We start from the raw sequence: 15,075 nt of genomic DNA, 5'->3' as shown, positions 1-15,075 counted from the left end.
ACGTGAGGCACGCGAGAGGCGCACGGCGATGACGCCAGGCGGCGCGCTACTGGGGGAGTGCGCAGGCGCGAGCCGAGCTACGCCGGCGGCGGTTGAAGCGGCGGGACGCGTTGTTGACCATGACCCAGCAGGGCGCGGCGCTGCAGAACTACAACAACGAGCTAGTCAAGTGTGAGCGGCGGGGAGTGGGGGGCAGAGGGCCGCGGGGCGGGGGTCTGGGCCCCGCCTGCCTCCGGGAGGCTGCGCGAACCGGCCCGCGCGAGCCCAGAGCCGCGTCTTTCTGGACCGCGCCTGGCACGGTCCTGTGCCCCCGAGGCCCGGCCGGGACGTGCGCGGTTCGAGCCGGCCTCCACCGCCGACCTCCACCCGGGAGCGGAGGCTGCCTCCGCCTCGGGCCCACGGCGCGATCCTCCTCCCCCCCGCGCTCAGGCATCGAGGAGCTGTGTCAGAAGCGAGAGGAGCTGTGCCGGCAGATCCAGCAGGAGGAGGACGAGAAGCAGCGGCTGCAGAACGAGGTGAGGCAGCTGACGGAGAAGCTGGCCCGCGTCAACGAGAACCTGGCGCGCAAGATCGCCTCTCGCAACGAGTTTGACCGAACCATCGCGGAGACAGAGGCCGCCTATCTCAAGGTGGGGCTCCTACCTGTGCCTTGCTGGCATCTTCGACTGGGGCAGCGTGGGCAGGCCAAGAACCGTGGCCGCTACAGGCTTAACCGTGGGGCTGCCTGCGAGGCCCTTGCGTCCTGCATCCTCCTGAACTGTGGTGCGTTGTGCTCAACGAGAGGAGCAGAGCATACCGCATGGGCCAGAGCTAGCCCAGCCTGTTTCACAGGGCGGGGGGAGAGGGTTGTGGGTCAAACTTAGGAAGGAAGGGGGCCCTTCCCAGATTCCAACACCTCATGTAAGGGGGCTGAGGCAGAGGGACTGATGGCCAAAAGCAGCAGCAACCTTCTTTCTGTGGCTCCAGATTTTGGAAAGCTCACAGACTCTGCTCAGTGTCCTGAAGAGGGAAGCCGGGAACCTAACCAAGGCCACAGCCTCAGACCAGAAGAGCAGCGGAGGCAAGGACAGCTGATGGGCTGAGTGGGCAGGGGCCTGTCTCAAATGTGCCCCATGACCACTCAGCCCTCAGCACATCTGTCTTAAAGCATCCTCTTCATGGCAGCAACTGTCTTCTCACTGTTTCAGGTGCCCAGAGGGGCTGTAGTCAACCTCTACCAGCCTAGGGTGATGAGAAAAACCCTAGGCACAGCCCACAGGGGTGGGAAGGGTTCTACCTCTGACTCATCCAGGCAATGAGGATGTTGGGCTCCAGGTCAGCTCTGCAAGGGGCCTCTCTTTTGAGGCCCCCATGTTCTCTTGGGCTGCCAGAAAGATCCTGGTTCTAATTTCAGCACTGTGGGAGCCCCTTACTTTGTCCCACCTCAGTCAGCAGGGTCCAGGCGAGACAAGTGGGGAAAGGGGCCTTCCTCACCCCAGAACCCAAATTGTCAATAAAGGTTGTTTTTGTACAGATCCTTACCAGCCTCCTATCTGCCTAGCCAATGGGCTGTCAGACACCTGCAGAGCCAGAATGCAAATCTTGTCCAGCTGTGGGGGCTCCTTCTAGGGAGGGGAAGGCCTGTAGTGGCTTTCCCTGTGACTGCTCCTCTTATCTCAGGGACACAGAGCTGAGGGCCCACCTTGCCTAGGCCAGCCCCAGCCTCAGCTCTCCCAGCAGAATTGCTGATCCTGTCCCCTGTCCTATGAGGGTTTCTGTCACACCCTATTGTCAAGCAAAGAACCTGGGCTAGAAATAACTAGTGACCCCTAAGTACCCACACCAGCCACTGGAAGCCCAGGTCCTGCTCAGTAGGGATTAGGGGGACTTCACTCGTGCCCATTCCTCATGCCAAGTTCTGCTACTGGCAGGGGCTGGTGTTCCTCCCTAGCCATACACCAGTCGTTGCCCAGTTCTATCCTTCCAGGCACCCTGGGCCCAGCTCTATTGGCCTTCATGGGGTCCCTGCAGCTGCCCAGGGTCTGGGCTTGTTTGAAAGCTTGTGTTGGCCAAGAGGGTCCAGAGGAAATTGGGCCCACCCCTCCTGGGCAACCAACTACTCTCCTCCCTCCAAGAGCCTGGTTGGACAGCACCTCTGGTCTTGGGTTCAGCTCTCCAGGATGCAACACTTGCATTTGGCGCTTGAGTAGCTGTAGACAACCCCAGCTCTGCACTGCAGCTGAGCATGTTGGACTTCAGCTGGGGCTGCTCCCAAGCAGGTAGCCCTGTCTCTCCCTGGCATCTGCAAAGCTGTCTGCTGCCAGGATCTTGTAGGCTATTGTGGGTCAAGGAGCTTCCAAGGCAAACATAAGACAAGATCCCCAAGGCTTCTCATACCTAACACTCTTGCACCTCCCACTCTGTCCTGCCTTGGCACCCTCCCAGGCTCCTGGCCCCTGACAAAGCCCCTTTGGACCTGATAGCTGAAATACACTCACCTTCCCACTTGGAGTTTAGGCTCCTGGTTCTAGATTTCATCCTAGGATGAAATCCAGGATGAGTTCCAGGCCTGACTGCTGCTTCCCACTGTGGGCTCTGGAAGGCTGGGAGAGTGGGAAGCAGGATAATGGGTTGTGGTGGATAAGAGCTGGGACTAGTAGGACCTTAGATGAGAACCACTGGAACTACCTCCCACCCTCCTTGGCCCAGGCTGGCCCTTCACCCTGTTCTCAGGCTAGGGAACAAGCAGGGAAGCAGAGGCCACCTTGTCCAGTGTTGTTTATTGAGTCCAACATCAGAAGCAAGAAAACACTTGCCATCTGTCAGAGGGTAGGCTGAGCTCCACTGTGGTAGGAATGTGAGCTGAGGACAGGGGGCTAGGAATCCTGCAAAGGACAGCAGCTGGGACAGCCTCTGACCCCCACATGCCCGCTAGTTGCCAGGCACAGCAGCAGGGCTGGGAGGTACCCTTGGAGGCAGGACAGAGGGCAGCCTGGGTTGGAATCTGCCCAAGTCCCTACCTGATCATAGACAGACACTGTCCAGCAGTACCCCAGCCCTCCCCACAAGAAGTCCCCCACTTGTGCTCTTCCTTGAAGTCCTCAAATCCAGGATGAAACCCAGAAAGACTTGACCTGACAGTGGGAGGAACCCAGTTGCTTCTGGGGCCAGCGTGGGTATGAGGCCATAGGAAGGAAGGGCTGGTGAGCAGGGCCAAGAGTCACAGGTGCAAAGTAAGGGTAGGGCTCTTGGGCACTGTCTGGCTCCCAGGGTCACCACATCTGGCGCTCAGCCTTGGCCATCCTGGCAGCACAGGGGTCAGAAATAGAGGGCAGGCTCACTGCGGAAGTCGGAGAGGTCGTTCTGACTGGCAGGTGTGAGCTGAAGAGGAAGGACAAAACGAAGCCACTGGGATTTGTCTAGGCACCAACCTGCCCCCTGTCCCCCACCAGATAGCCCTTGGCACTGTGGGTATGTACTCCTGTTGTGCTAACTCACCATGACCTCCTTGGGTGGGGGCTCTGCCTCCCTGGGAGCCTGCACCAGTGTCTGCTCCTGCCACTTGCTGAAGGCCATGGAGTGCTTTGGAGTATAGCTGGACAGGCCTGTGGGCCAAGGAGCACGTGCATGGACACACAGATACGTGAACGTGTGGCCCAGGCACCACCCCCTCCCAGCTGCCCATCATAGGACACTCACCTGAGCTGCCCTCTGGCAGCCAGGGGCTCTCGGGCCCCACGCCGCTCACAAACGTGGCACGGGGCAGGAAGAGGGTAAAGGGTTTCTCCTCTGAACCAAGTTTCTCGTCTTCCTCTTCCCCCTCCTCTCCTTCTTCCTCCTCCTCCTCTTCAGCCTCCACCTCTTCCTCCTGCACTAGGGAGCTCTCGGAGGGGTACTCGAATGTGGTCTGTAGACTCTTGTCATTAAAGGAAATCTTCATCTGGGAGTGAGGAACATGTCTAGTAAGGGCCCATCAGCCCTTTGGAGGCTTTAAGCAGGTGGAAAGCACCCTTTACCTGGAGCCGAAGGCCTCACGCAGCCCCTCAACCCTTGTCCTCCAGCAGCTCCTAAAACCAAGTTTATATCCTGGCCATCTGGGCACCTGGACAATCCTGGATAGCACTGACCACCATAATACCCAGGGCCTGCATTAAAGGCCAGCACCTGTAAGGGCCTCAGCCCTCCCTCACCCATTTTACAGGCCAAGTGGTGGGTCTGCTTCTGTAAACCTGGGGTGCCAGTGACCTCCAACTCCCACCCTACTGCCCATGCCACAGGCTCTGGAATTTCACACCTGAGCAAATTCCCACTTCTGGTAGTCTCAGAGCCCAAAGTGGGCTTCGGGCGGGGGATGGGGGGCAGAGGGCCATGGGCACTCTTGGTTAGGATCCTCCCCTTGTTCAACCAGGTCAGGCTCTGCTGGGGGCAATTCAGTCTCCCCAGACCTGCTCAGCTGAGCTTGGCCTGAGCCCGACTGGACCGTAATGAATATGAGCAGCTACCAGCCTGAGCAGATGGGAACAGCCCTGCTGGGGCTCGAAATATTAAACTCCTGGGCACAAGACACCAGCAGCCAGCTCAAGTTCCCCCACCTCCCCTGGAAGGAGCTAGAGGCAGGAACAGCCCCAGGCAGAGAACCAGAGCACCCCAGGAACAGCAGAATGGGAGAGTGGCCTGGCAGGAGGGCTTGCTCCAAAGCAGCTGAGGTACAGGATGGCAGAGGGACCAGGTACAGGCCACAAGGCATGCACACAGGGCCCACCAGGGGTAAGAGGCACTTCCTGTGAGGAGGCCTCCAGAGATGAAGGCACACACTTCTGCCTCCTGCTTCTCAGCCCTGACAGCTGCACTCACAGCTATGGTTAGCCTGGCCCTTCAGGGATGAGGGGTGACTGCCTAAGCTCCCAGTGCCCCTATCTCTACCTGCTCACACAGAGCCTTGCAAAGCAATGCATCACCAAGTCCCACTCCCACTCAGCCCCCCAGCCTAGCTGTCCGCACAGACATGTGGTCAGGGAGATGAGCAGATGGGAAGACCACCTGGGTCAGGCAGAATAGAAGGAAGACGTCTGCTGTCAGGTGAAGGCAAGCTGTCCCTCATCTGACCCTGCCCTCTAGTAGGCCCACCCAGTCCCCCAGCTGTGGTCCCATGGGAGATGGGACAGAGACAAGGCCATGACAGTGGGATAGCCACTAGACCCCACAGACATCTACCTGCTGCCAGTCAGCTTAAGGACAGTGTCACCTGGCCCTCATGAACCAGCCCTTGAGGACAGATACTCCAGGAGAGGCCCAAGGTAGAATGGAACTGGGCTCCTCCTGCCCCAAGTCCCATGGTGAACTGGGCTCCCAGTGGCCCATGGGTATATGGAGCTCTCTCTGCTGACCCTGACCCGTCCCCCACCACCGAGGACACAGGAAGGACCAGCTGCCAGGGCCTGGCGGGATTAGTGAGCCCTCGTTAGTCCGCATGACTGGCTCCTACCAGAGAGGCCTGGGGGTTGGATGCACGTGGGCACCGAGCCTGGCACTGCCTGGCTGGGCTGAGCGGGAGGTGCTCACAGGCCCATCAGTCCCAGCTGGGACCCAGGGTCCCCGTCACGTCTTGCCTCCCTTGTCTTCTCTACTGGGCCAGTGCTGTGTGGGCCTCACAGCCCTCCCTCCCCCTTAGAACACAGGTTAGTGGGTCACAGGACATCCCATGACTCATACTGCTGTGGAGTGGGGCACCCTCCAGACCCTGGGCTGCCAGGATGGGTGGAGGGTGTGGCCAGGGCTGGTACTGCATACACCTGGTCACTGGCCTCTAAGGGACTTTGCCCATCGCACCCAGCTCAGCAGGCAGTTGGTAGAGGAGCCTCTGGGCGTTCACAGGGCCCTTTTGTTTTCCTTCCACCCACCCTGCCGATGCACACCCAGCTTGAATTACTGAAGGGTGTCCACACTGGACTGAGGGCCAGCGAGCTGGGCTTAACCTGCCTGGAAGTGTGCACTGAGGTTGGCCCTGCCCTCCTGCCACAGCCTCCAGTCAAAGTTCCCATGGGTGACAGGACACAGGACCAGGAAAACCCGGCTGGGATGTACACAGCTGCTTGTTCCCAGAGGCACACTTGGCCTCCAGCACTGGGCAGATCCTCTACAAGTGAGGAAGCCATCTGGAGTAGGTCCTGGGGTTCCTGGCCCCAGAAAGACCACCTCCAGGGTGCTCATGGGAAGTGGGAGGAGGGAGCTGGAAGAAAAGGACAGTAGGTGAGAGGTCAGTGTCCTGTGGGGGAGGGAGCATGCCCACCAGGCTCAGGGTTCCAAGCTGGCAGGGAGGGGTGACTCAGGGCCGGTTCATGAGGGCCACACCCTGGTGTCTACAGATGGGAATGAGGCTGAGAGCCTCAGCTGAACCATGGAATTTGGGGTGAAAAAAGTTAGCTGAAGGTGAGGTGGGAGGCCTGGGTATCAATGACTGAGTTCTGGGGACACTGACATGCTTGGGTTGGACAGAGGACCAGGAGGTGGGGAGGGGAAGCCACTGCCAGACAGGAGTCAGGACAGGTGGCACTCCACAGTGTCCATCCCTTTGGGAGGCAGCGTGAGGAGGGGTGAAAAGACATTCCCAACCTCTAGGAAGACTGCCCAGTGGGCAGAGTGGCTGCGGCTGCAACTACGTTGGGCTGCGATAGTGCAAGTATGCTCTCCAGCTCATGGAGGGATGGAAGAACAAGGCATCTGTCCACTCTGCCAACAAACAACCTAAGTGGAAATGTGCCCTGCCAGGCAGGCTCTGTGGGGCACAGGCCAGCAAGGAGGTGCCCCCACCACTCAGAGCAGGTCTGGGCCTCTGAAGTTAAGTGAGGGCTGTCAGTCCAGGGCCAGGCTCTCCCGCTAACCTTGCTGCCAGACAGTTCCTGAAGAGCTGCCCCTCACCTACACCCTGGGAAAGTCATCAGCACTTCCCACCATCGCCCAGGAGCCACCAAGTGAACAGTCTGCCAAAGGTCCTCCAGGCTGTGCCCCCCAGCCCACCCACTTCCCCAAGGGAGAGCAGGAAAGTGCTTGACCAAAGGCTGGCTCAGCAGCTGGGGGCCTGCCGAAGTACCCCATGGGGTGCTCGTGGCCCAGGGACTACAGGCAGGAGGGATGCCCAGGAAAAGGCAGAGTGTTCTGAAAGGCTGGGCATGCCCTGTCCTTTCCCAACAGGCCTCCCGGCTCTTGCTGAGTAGGGCAGCTGGTGTGGGCACAGGCAGGATGTCCACCAGCAGGTGGTACAGCTCAGGCAGGGCCCTGGCCAGCCTGCTTAACCATGCCTGGTGCCATCCATCTGGACCTTCAGCGCTTCAGGCTGGCATGGAGACTGCTTCTCAGTCTCAGCCCTGCCTCCCACAGTTCCTTCTGCCCTACCCCTCTCACTCCAGCTCAGCTGCAAGTGGACCATGGTTCTGTTGCTGGCTGAAGGCAGATGGCCATGCTCTGGCAGCTCCCCCCAAGTCCCAGGAAGAGGCCAGGCTCATGGTGGACAGGTAACACTAGTTAGGGGTAAGGCTCTGGAAACAGGAACCTGGACTCAGCTCCTACCCCCAGAGCTCCATGGCCCCATAAACCTCCTGAGCCTACCTCTTCATCTATATGAGCACACTGTCATCCCCTCTACTTCTGGGGCAAACATGGGGAGGGACCACCTGACAGAAGGGCAAGGTCCAGTCAGGAAGCAGGGAGGGAGGAACAGAGGCTGGATACAGGCAGAGGCTGGAGCAGTGACTGCTCAGGCTACAGCCCAGCCTTCCCTCAAGGGCTCAGAGTGAGCAAGGCCAAGAGTGGGAGAGAGCCCCACAGGGCACCCCAGTGTCACAGCCCTGACCCTCCAGCCTGGAACCCTCAGGGAGATCATTATGGGTTTCTGACCCAGCAGATGGGAGTCTGCAGGAGGGATAATGTTAAGGCCAATTCCCAGGGCAGGAAATAACCTACCGTCCCAAGGAAGCAGGTGGGGAGAGGTGGGCTGGGCTGACACCAGGGGACTCTGGTTATCCCAGCAACAGGGGAAGGCACACCCAGGCTGGTCCCAGCGACAGCAGAACACACTGGACTCCTACAGCTGACAGACTCAGGCAATGGGACTTGGAATTTGCCCTAGGGGACAAACACTGGCCCGGAATGACCAGGAAGAATCTGAGGAATGCTTTCCTTGTGCCCAGAGGGTTCCAGGCCACTGGCTAGAGATGGCCAGGAGTGAGGCTCACCTGGCTAGCCTGCTGTGAGCCTCCAGCAGGGCTGCTCTTGGGTTTCCTGACCAGGTCTGGCACACATCATCAGTGTTCAATACACTCATGCACAAGGCCAGGGCCTGCCAAGCTTTGGGCCATGGACCTTTGGGCAACTGAGAGCACCTTCAACTAGCTCATGAGTTCTGCCCCCATGCTGATCTCAAGGTAGGGATCTGACTGCACCGACATCATTGCCTTCTGTTCTGTCCCCTTTATGTCCTGGTCCTGACAAACTGTGCAGGATGAGATCCACAGGACCATAGCAGGCTACCCTTCAAAGCTAAGGCCAGGGCAGAGCCAACAAGGCTCAGCCAGACCCACAATGGCACAGGCCTATCCAGCCAATTCCAGATGGAGCCATAAGAACTGTCAGGAGGCTCTGCACTAGCTGGCTGCCCACCCATTCAACTTTGCAAAGTATATAGCAGGTCAGTTGGGCCTTAGAACTCCACGGGGGCCCTGGGCCTAGTCACAGCCCCAGTTCTCCTCTAGTCCAGATAGAAGCCTTCCCCCACCAGGTCAGGTATCCTGGGAACTTGGCTCACACTCTATCTACAGCTCCCTGTCCTTCACTCTCTTCTCCTAGAAGGTAGTCCTGCCCCAACCACTGACCTTCTTTCTTGAGGAACCAGCCTTGGTGAGGCAGGACTTCTGCAGGGCCAGGTAGCCACCAATCACCTCAATCTCATGCACAGTAGGGTAGCGCTTCTTCAGTGTGGTACCCAGGGCAGCAAAAGATCCCGAGAGACTACCAGCCTCCTCTTCCTCAGGCTTCCGTGGCGGGGGCTCCCCATTGGCTTGATCCGACTGTGGCATCTGCAGGGCCCCTGTCTTTCTCTTGGGCACCACTGTGAACGTGTTGCTGCCTCGATGCTGGAGCTCTGAGGAGTGCTCAGGCCTGGCACGGTGCAGGTGGTACTGGAGAGGCACCTCAGCCCCTGAGCAGGGTAGTTTGGCTTCTTGGGGAGCTTCCTCCTCTGAGTCCACCTCATCAATGAAGGTGATGGGCAGTCCTGGCCTTGAATGCTCCCCATCATCCTTGGCGCAGCTGGGAATCCCCAAACTCTCAGCAGGCTCTGCCTCAGCAGTGACTGGTAGGCATGGGGGCGGTGAGGATGGCCTCTGCCACCTAATGGACCGGTCTGTGAGGGTGATGGCTGGCCTGGGACAGCCCCCCTCCTTGGCTGCCCACTGCACCTCAATCCTAGAGGGGCTCCTTGGGAGGGCAGGCACACCATCCCCTCCAGACACTAGCTGGGCTCTGAGCTCCTCACTCTGAGAAGCCCAGCCCATCTCTGGCTTTGGCAGCTCCACCAACTGCTTCCCCTGGGGAAGAGGGGCCCTGGAGGTGTTGCGCTTGGGGATGAAAACGAAGGAGTTGCGGGAGTTCACACGGAGGCTAGCCAGGGCTCGTGCCTGGAGGTCCCCCAAAGGGATGGTCTCCATGTCTGGCTTGGGAGCTGGCCTTATCTCGAAGGAGTTGTTGGCGCTGGCGGCAGCAGAGACTCTCAGATAGTGGCTGGGAGTGGAAGTGGCACTGGCAGAGCTGGGCGCGCAGAAGGCAGGGGGCGCAGCTGTAGTGGCACTTGGGGTCCCAGGGCTAGGGGGCGGGTGGAGGGAGGGCTCCCCCGACTCCACCTTTGGCTTCCACTCGCCCGGCGCAGTTGGGGAGCCCGCCAGCCCGTTGGCAGGGCCGGCCAGGGGGTCGGGGTCGGCGGGCCCGTTGGAGAGTGAGCGAGTGCCCACGCCGCGGGCCAGGCCCCGAGGGTGGACGGTGAAGGAGTTGCTGCCGGTCTTCTTCAGAAAGTCGCTGCGCCGGGTCACGGGTCCGGCCCCGCCACCGAGGCGCCCCGGCTCGCCACTGGCACTTCGCCGGCCCGCGAGCGGAGCGGCGGGCACCGGCTGAACAGGGGGCGCAGGGCGGGCAGGGGGCGCGGGCGCCCCGGTGAGCGGTGGTGGCAGCGGGGCGGGGCGGGCGCCCTCGGGGCTCCCGCGGCGGCGGGGAGCGACGGGTGGGTCGAACTTCTCGAGCAGGCGGCTGACTCGGCCGGGCGGCGGCGCCTCGAACACCAGCACCTCGGCGGCGCGGATGCCGGCGGACAGCGGCGCGGCGGGAGGGAAGCCGGGCGCCGACTCGATGATAAGTATGTTGTCGGCGCGGATGGTGCGCACTCCCGGCACACGGCGGTACAGCTCCAGCAACTGCTGCGCCGGCCGCGCCCCACGCCGCCGCTCAGACTCGAGCCGCATGAACGGGTTCTCGCGCAGCGGGCCCAGGCTCTCCGCCAGCACCAAGCGCTCGTCCGGCCCCGCGGGCGCAGCGCCGGGCCCCGGACCCGTGCCCAGGGCAGCCAACTTGGCCCGCTTTCGCTCCAGGATCTCTCGCTTCCAGGCGGGCATTGCTGCGCGCGGCCCTGGGCCCGGCCGCCCAAGGCCGGCCATACTAGGTACCCGGCCGCCGACGGCACTGGGCGGACCGCCCCAGCCACAGGCGCCGGGCACAGGGGCGCGCCGGCCTTCGCGCCACGCCACGCCCATGCCCGACCGCTGCCCATTGGGCAAGTGCACTCGGACCCGCCCCGCGCCCAGCCGCTCCACCTATGGTAGGGGAGGAGGCCAGCAGCTGTCTAATGAAGGACGCTCACCTGGAACGCCCTCCAGAGGCCTCATTGGACTATGCCTGGCGCCGGCCATTCCCTGTTGGGGGAAGGGCCCCGGACACGCCCCCGGTCTTGGAACTTCATCCTAGTGGCCCCCACTTCCGTCTCTGCGCTCTGGGGCTCCAGGCGCCTTGGGCGGGCCAGAGGGCCGGGGCCTGGAGCGCCCTCGGGCGGACCCCAGTCTCGCGCTGCGGATGACCTTGGCTGAGCCTGGACTTCCTCGTTGCACTAGCAAGCAGCCTGCATGTTCCATCCACTGAGAGAGAGCACAGCGAGGGAGCTGTCAGCACGACGGCGGACAAAGTGCAGGCTGCACTGCCTCATGACCTAGGTGGGGAGTGCTATTGAGTGCACAGCTTCTAGGTCCTCCCACCTGCGGTCCAACAACAGTGGACTCTCAGGCGAGGGCCCCTGAGAGACGTAGGTGCCACTTCTGAGCCCCGCCCCGCCCTAAGGAATGGGTTTCTTTGCAACCCTAGGTTTTGCAGCCTCTCAGACTGCATTGCTCAGAAGTGTGTGAATCTCTTGTTACAGGTGGTGCTTCCCAGTGCCTACTACAGTAGGACCTATCTTTGAGGAGACACACCAAGGAAGCCTACTTGCTCTCACACATAAGCAGGCCCGCAGGGCCCTGCACACTTGGACAGCTCTCCGATGCAGAAAATCACAAAAGCCAGAAGCTTCACGTGAGCAGTCAGTTGTCACACCTTTTATCTGTTTAACCTCCCTCCCCGCAGGCTGGGTGGAAGTGCCTTTAACGCTGAGGGCACATCTTTGAGCTGGTATCTTGGTGACACCAAGTTTTCTTCTCTGGGGAGGACTGCATAATGCTCACTATATTCTTTCCAGCCCAGGGACAGTAGGGAGATTGCTTGGAGCCAACAGGAAGAAGGGGAAATTGGAAAGCACAGAGAAGTGGCAGTCTGTCCTTCACCTGTCCTGTAGTTAGCAGTGGTCTCAGTACAGACATCACCGTCTTCCACTCCACTTACCTTTCAGGAACTCTTCCCAGCAGCACCTGGGTCTCGGCAAAGACACGGAGTAGGCTTTGGCCTAAGGGTCCCTTCTCAGCTTCAGGGTCCCCTGCTACCATCATAATTCTGCCTCGCCCTCCCAACTGCTCCATTAAGCTGGAGAAAAACTGGATTTCAATCTTCCAGAAGCTTTTCAATCCACCTTTATAAAGCCTCATGCTTCTCACTTCTGCAGCAGCAGAATGCCAATTCCAAATTACTGAAATAAAACAGGAGCACACAAAACAGTGACTCTAAAAATAAATAACCTATGGGCTGGGGCTGGGGCTGAGTGGTAGAGCACTTGCCTAGAAGGCAAGTTCGTGAGGCACTGGGTTCGATCCTCAACACCACATAAAATAAAGTTATTGTGTCCATCTACAACTAAATATATATATACACACACACACACAAACACATATATAAAAACAAGGGCTGGGGATGTGGCTCAGTGGTAGAGCACTCACCTAGCACATGCGAGGCCCTGGGTTCAATCCTCAGTACCACATAACAAAAAAAAAAAAAAAAAAAAAGGTATTGTCTCCAACTACAACTAAAAAATAAAATTTAATAAATAAATAACCTACAAGAAAAACCACTCCAATGTTCAGCTTGTATGTCTTTAACAAAATTTATGCCTAACTTGGTAGGAGACATCTTTGTAGCTGTGAGACAAACTATACACATGTCTCCAACTCAGGTATCCCAAAGGCTAACATGACCAGGCAAAGGGGAATGAAGCTTAAGGTTGTCCAAGCTACTGTACTGGTGCAACAGTCCGCAGGCTTGTTCTTAAAGGGCCAGACGGTGTTTTAGCCCAGTGGGTCTCAACGGGACAGTTGAGGACTTGCAAACATCAAGCTAAACTTTTGGTTGTCACAAGCAAAGGGTGCTGCTGGCATCCAGTTCAGCAGAGGCCAGGGATGATGCTAAACCTCCTACACATTCAGGACAGTCCCTCCTACACCCTCAATAAAAATGACCTGGCCCAAAAGGCTTAAATGATGAGATTGAGACCCAGGGTCTCATATATTTGTTCTCTGTCACACTTTTTTTTTTTTTTTTGGTACCAGGGATTGAACTCAGAGGCACTTGACCACTGAGACACATCCCCAGCCCTACTTTGTATTTTGTTTCTATTTTGTTTAGAGACAGGGTCTCACTGAGTTGCTTACTGTCTCACTTTTGCAGAGGCTGGCTTTGAACTCACGATCCTCCTGTCTCAGCCTCCCCAACTACTGGTATTACATGAGTGCTTCCCCACACCCAGCACACATTCATCTTTGCTGTTATTTTGGAGTTTGTTTGATACTGGGGATTGAGGGAGACCTTGTTTCAAAATAAAAAAAAAAAAGATTAAAAGGGCTAGGGATGTACCTCAATGGCTAAGTGCCCCCAGGTTCAATCCCCAGTACCAAAAAAATAGCCTCAGGCCACTGGGTGCAATCCTGCTCTCTAGATCCCCCCAATAATAGCCATGCACTGGCAAGAAGTCAAGGGCTCTGGTGTCACACAAACTATTTAGCAAGTCGTCGACTCTGTCCTGGACTATTGTCTTTATCCTGCAGGGCAGAGTTGACAACTTCCTATTCTCCCAGAAGTCCACCACCACACTTTTTGGTCTACCTACAACCTCAACTCTGTAATGAGTTACCACTCCACATAGTAGGGAGTATCTTAGCATTTGTCTTATTCAAGAGAGGTATGGTGACAATATTCATGTCAGGAAAACATTCTCTTATTTTATTTTCATCTCAGCAAATGTTCTCATTTGGCACCTAACTGGCATCAAACCAAAGACCTCAAGGCCAACAATCTGGGCTGCTCACAAGGCTCCATAAGTAAGTCTCTGTGCCATGAGCATCAGAGCACCTGTTTCTGTCTTTGGTCCCTTAGAAAGGCCTAAATCTGTCCCAGATGCACTAATGGTGCTGGCCACAAGGTGGTGGGAAAGTCCTGAAATTGCAATCTGCTGGAACAGGAAGCCAAGCTATGACTTGCTAGTAGAGTGCTTTTCTCAGGTGGCAGATATCCAGATAGGGTCATAATCATGCGGGAGAGGTGGGGCGGAGCTTTGAGCTCTTCTCTCAGTGCTACTGGCTGGACAAAATCCTAATCCAGTTTTGCCGCCTTCATAAAGAAGTACATCCCCAGGATCCATGCTGAGTATTCAGAGCCCACTAGGACATTTTAATTATGTGCAGTTTCCTACTGTTAGAGTAGTTCAGGACCGGCTGGGCTGGGTCCCTTCTTAGGATCACAATTCAGGATTAGCTACTCAAAGCATTAATAACAGGAAATGCATTTCAAGGATGGAGGCTGCTCTTCTTTAATCCTGCTGAAGAAACAATGTTAGACTGGCATAGAGAAAACTGGACTCTCAGCCAGGCACAAGCGGACGCTGCCTTCAAACCAGTGTCTCTTCTCCAGCGTGATGCAAGTAGGGCCTCAGCAGGAGTCCAGCAGTTCAGTTGTGCAACTCTCCTTCTCCAATCCCTGAGAGACTAGTTGACGCGACAGGCGCGGATCATGAGCAGCTGCAGCAGAATGAAGACTGGAGATGCGATCAGGCCGAACCAGAGCTCTCTTGTCTGCTCCACCAGCTTCTGGCACAGCAGCATCTCAAAGACGAACTTGAGGCTAAGGACTGTGAGAACCCAGAAGAGACGCAGCACTGCCAGCCGCTTCTCCCCGTCTTGGAAGAGGCGCACAGACACGATAGTGGTAAAGTAGGTGCTGAGGCCGTCAGCAGCGAAGAAGGGCACGAACACGTTCCACCAGGAGAGGCCCGGGGCGAGGCCATCCACTCGCAGTGCCAGAAGCACGGAAAACACCAACAGGGCCAGCAGGTGCACGAAGATTTCGAAGGTGGCAAAGCCCAGCCACTGAACCAACTCCCGCAGTGAGAAGAGCATCGCGCCGGCGGGGCGCGGGCCAGAGCACGGCCGCCCGCGCCCCTCGCGGCGCCGCGCCCCCTCTGCCCGCGGGCCCGCCCGCCGCCCGCCGCCGCCGCTGCGACCGACAGGCAGCGAGCGGCCCCGCCCGCCCCGGCCCCCGGACCCGGAGCGCCGCCGATCCCCCGGACCCGGCCCCGGACCCAGCACTAGTTGCCCGCAGACGCCCACTGCGCCCGGACGCCATGCCCCGCCGGCACGGTCCGTTGGCGTC

The 15,075-nt window shown here is 58.4% G+C and overlaps 3 protein-coding genes across 4 annotated transcripts; 1 reads left to right on the top strand and 2 right to left on the bottom strand.

The window, feature by feature from the left end:
* The first annotated feature begins 13 nt into the window (after window positions 1-13).
* On the top strand, window positions 14-1,515 carry SSNA1 (SS nuclear autoantigen 1). Its single transcript, XM_081270520.1, has 3 exons — window positions 14-171; window positions 430-629; window positions 967-1,515. Exons 1-3 carry the CDS (start codon window positions 120-122, stop codon window positions 1,072-1,074), a joined length of 360 nt encoding a protein of 119 aa, XP_081126646.1. The 5' UTR covers window positions 14-119; the 3' UTR covers window positions 1,075-1,515.
* On the bottom strand, window positions 1,007-10,931 carry TPRN (taperin). Of its 2 annotated transcripts, XM_081269990.1 has the most exons (5): window positions 8,847-10,931; window positions 3,679-3,919; window positions 3,478-3,584; window positions 2,478-3,360; window positions 1,007-1,604 (listed from the first exon to the last, which is right to left on the bottom strand). In XM_081269990.1, exons 1-4 carry the CDS (start codon window positions 10,770-10,772, stop codon window positions 3,298-3,300), a joined length of 2,337 nt encoding a protein of 778 aa, XP_081126116.1. In that variant the 5' UTR covers window positions 10,773-10,931; the 3' UTR covers window positions 1,007-1,604; window positions 2,478-3,297. The 2 variants fall into 2 exon arrangements, with proteins under 2 accessions (XP_081126116.1, XP_081126117.1); XM_081269991.1 differs by lacking the exons at window positions 1,007-1,604; window positions 2,478-3,360; window positions 3,478-3,584; window positions 3,679-3,919 and adding an exon at window positions 3,938-3,967 and having other exon boundaries at window positions 8,847-10,930.
* Window positions 10,932-13,629: 2,698 nt separating this feature from the next.
* TMEM203 (transmembrane protein 203) lies at window positions 13,630-15,067 on the bottom strand. Its single transcript, XM_081270528.1, has one exon. The coding sequence runs from the start codon at window positions 14,820-14,822 to the stop codon at window positions 14,412-14,414; it is 411 nt and encodes a 136-aa protein (XP_081126654.1). The 5' UTR covers window positions 14,823-15,067; the 3' UTR covers window positions 13,630-14,411.
* Between the last annotated feature and the right edge of the window lie 8 nt (window positions 15,068-15,075).

The sequence above is a fragment of the Spermophilus citellus genome (genome assembly GCF_964194105.1).
Source record: "Spermophilus citellus genome assembly, chromosome: 2".
Lineage (NCBI taxonomy): Eukaryota > Metazoa > Chordata > Mammalia > Rodentia > Sciuridae > Spermophilus > Spermophilus citellus.
The sequence above is the reverse complement of the archived record's forward strand: the minus strand, read 5'-3'. Positions and strand labels throughout refer to the sequence as shown.

Coding starts and splice junctions, on each gene's coding strand:
- SSNA1 (XM_081270520.1), top strand. CDS start 120: ATGACCCAGCAGGGCGCGGCGCTGCAGAACTACAACAACGAGCTAGTC. Junction 172..429: donor CAACAACGAGCTAGTCAAGT/GTGAGCGGCGGG, acceptor CCCCGCGCTCAG/GCATCGAGGAGCTGTGTCAG. Junction 630..966: donor CAGAGGCCGCCTATCTCAAG/GTGGGGCTCCTA, acceptor CTGTGGCTCCAG/ATTTTGGAAAGCTCACAGAC.
- TPRN (XM_081269990.1), bottom strand. CDS start 10,772: ATGGGCGTGGCGTGGCGCGAAGGCCGGCGCGCCCCTGTGCCCGGCGCC. Junction 3,585..3,678: donor GCTGCCAGAGGGCAGCTCAG/GTGAGTGTCCTA, acceptor CTTGGCCCACAG/GCCTGTCCAGCTATACTCCA. Junction 3,361..3,477: donor CCCCACCCAAGGAGGTCATG/GTGAGTTAGCAC, acceptor CTTCCTCTTCAG/CTCACACCTGCCAGTCAGAA.
- TMEM203 (XM_081270528.1), bottom strand. CDS start 14,822: ATGCTCTTCTCACTGCGGGAGTTGGTTCAGTGGCTGGGCTTTGCCACC.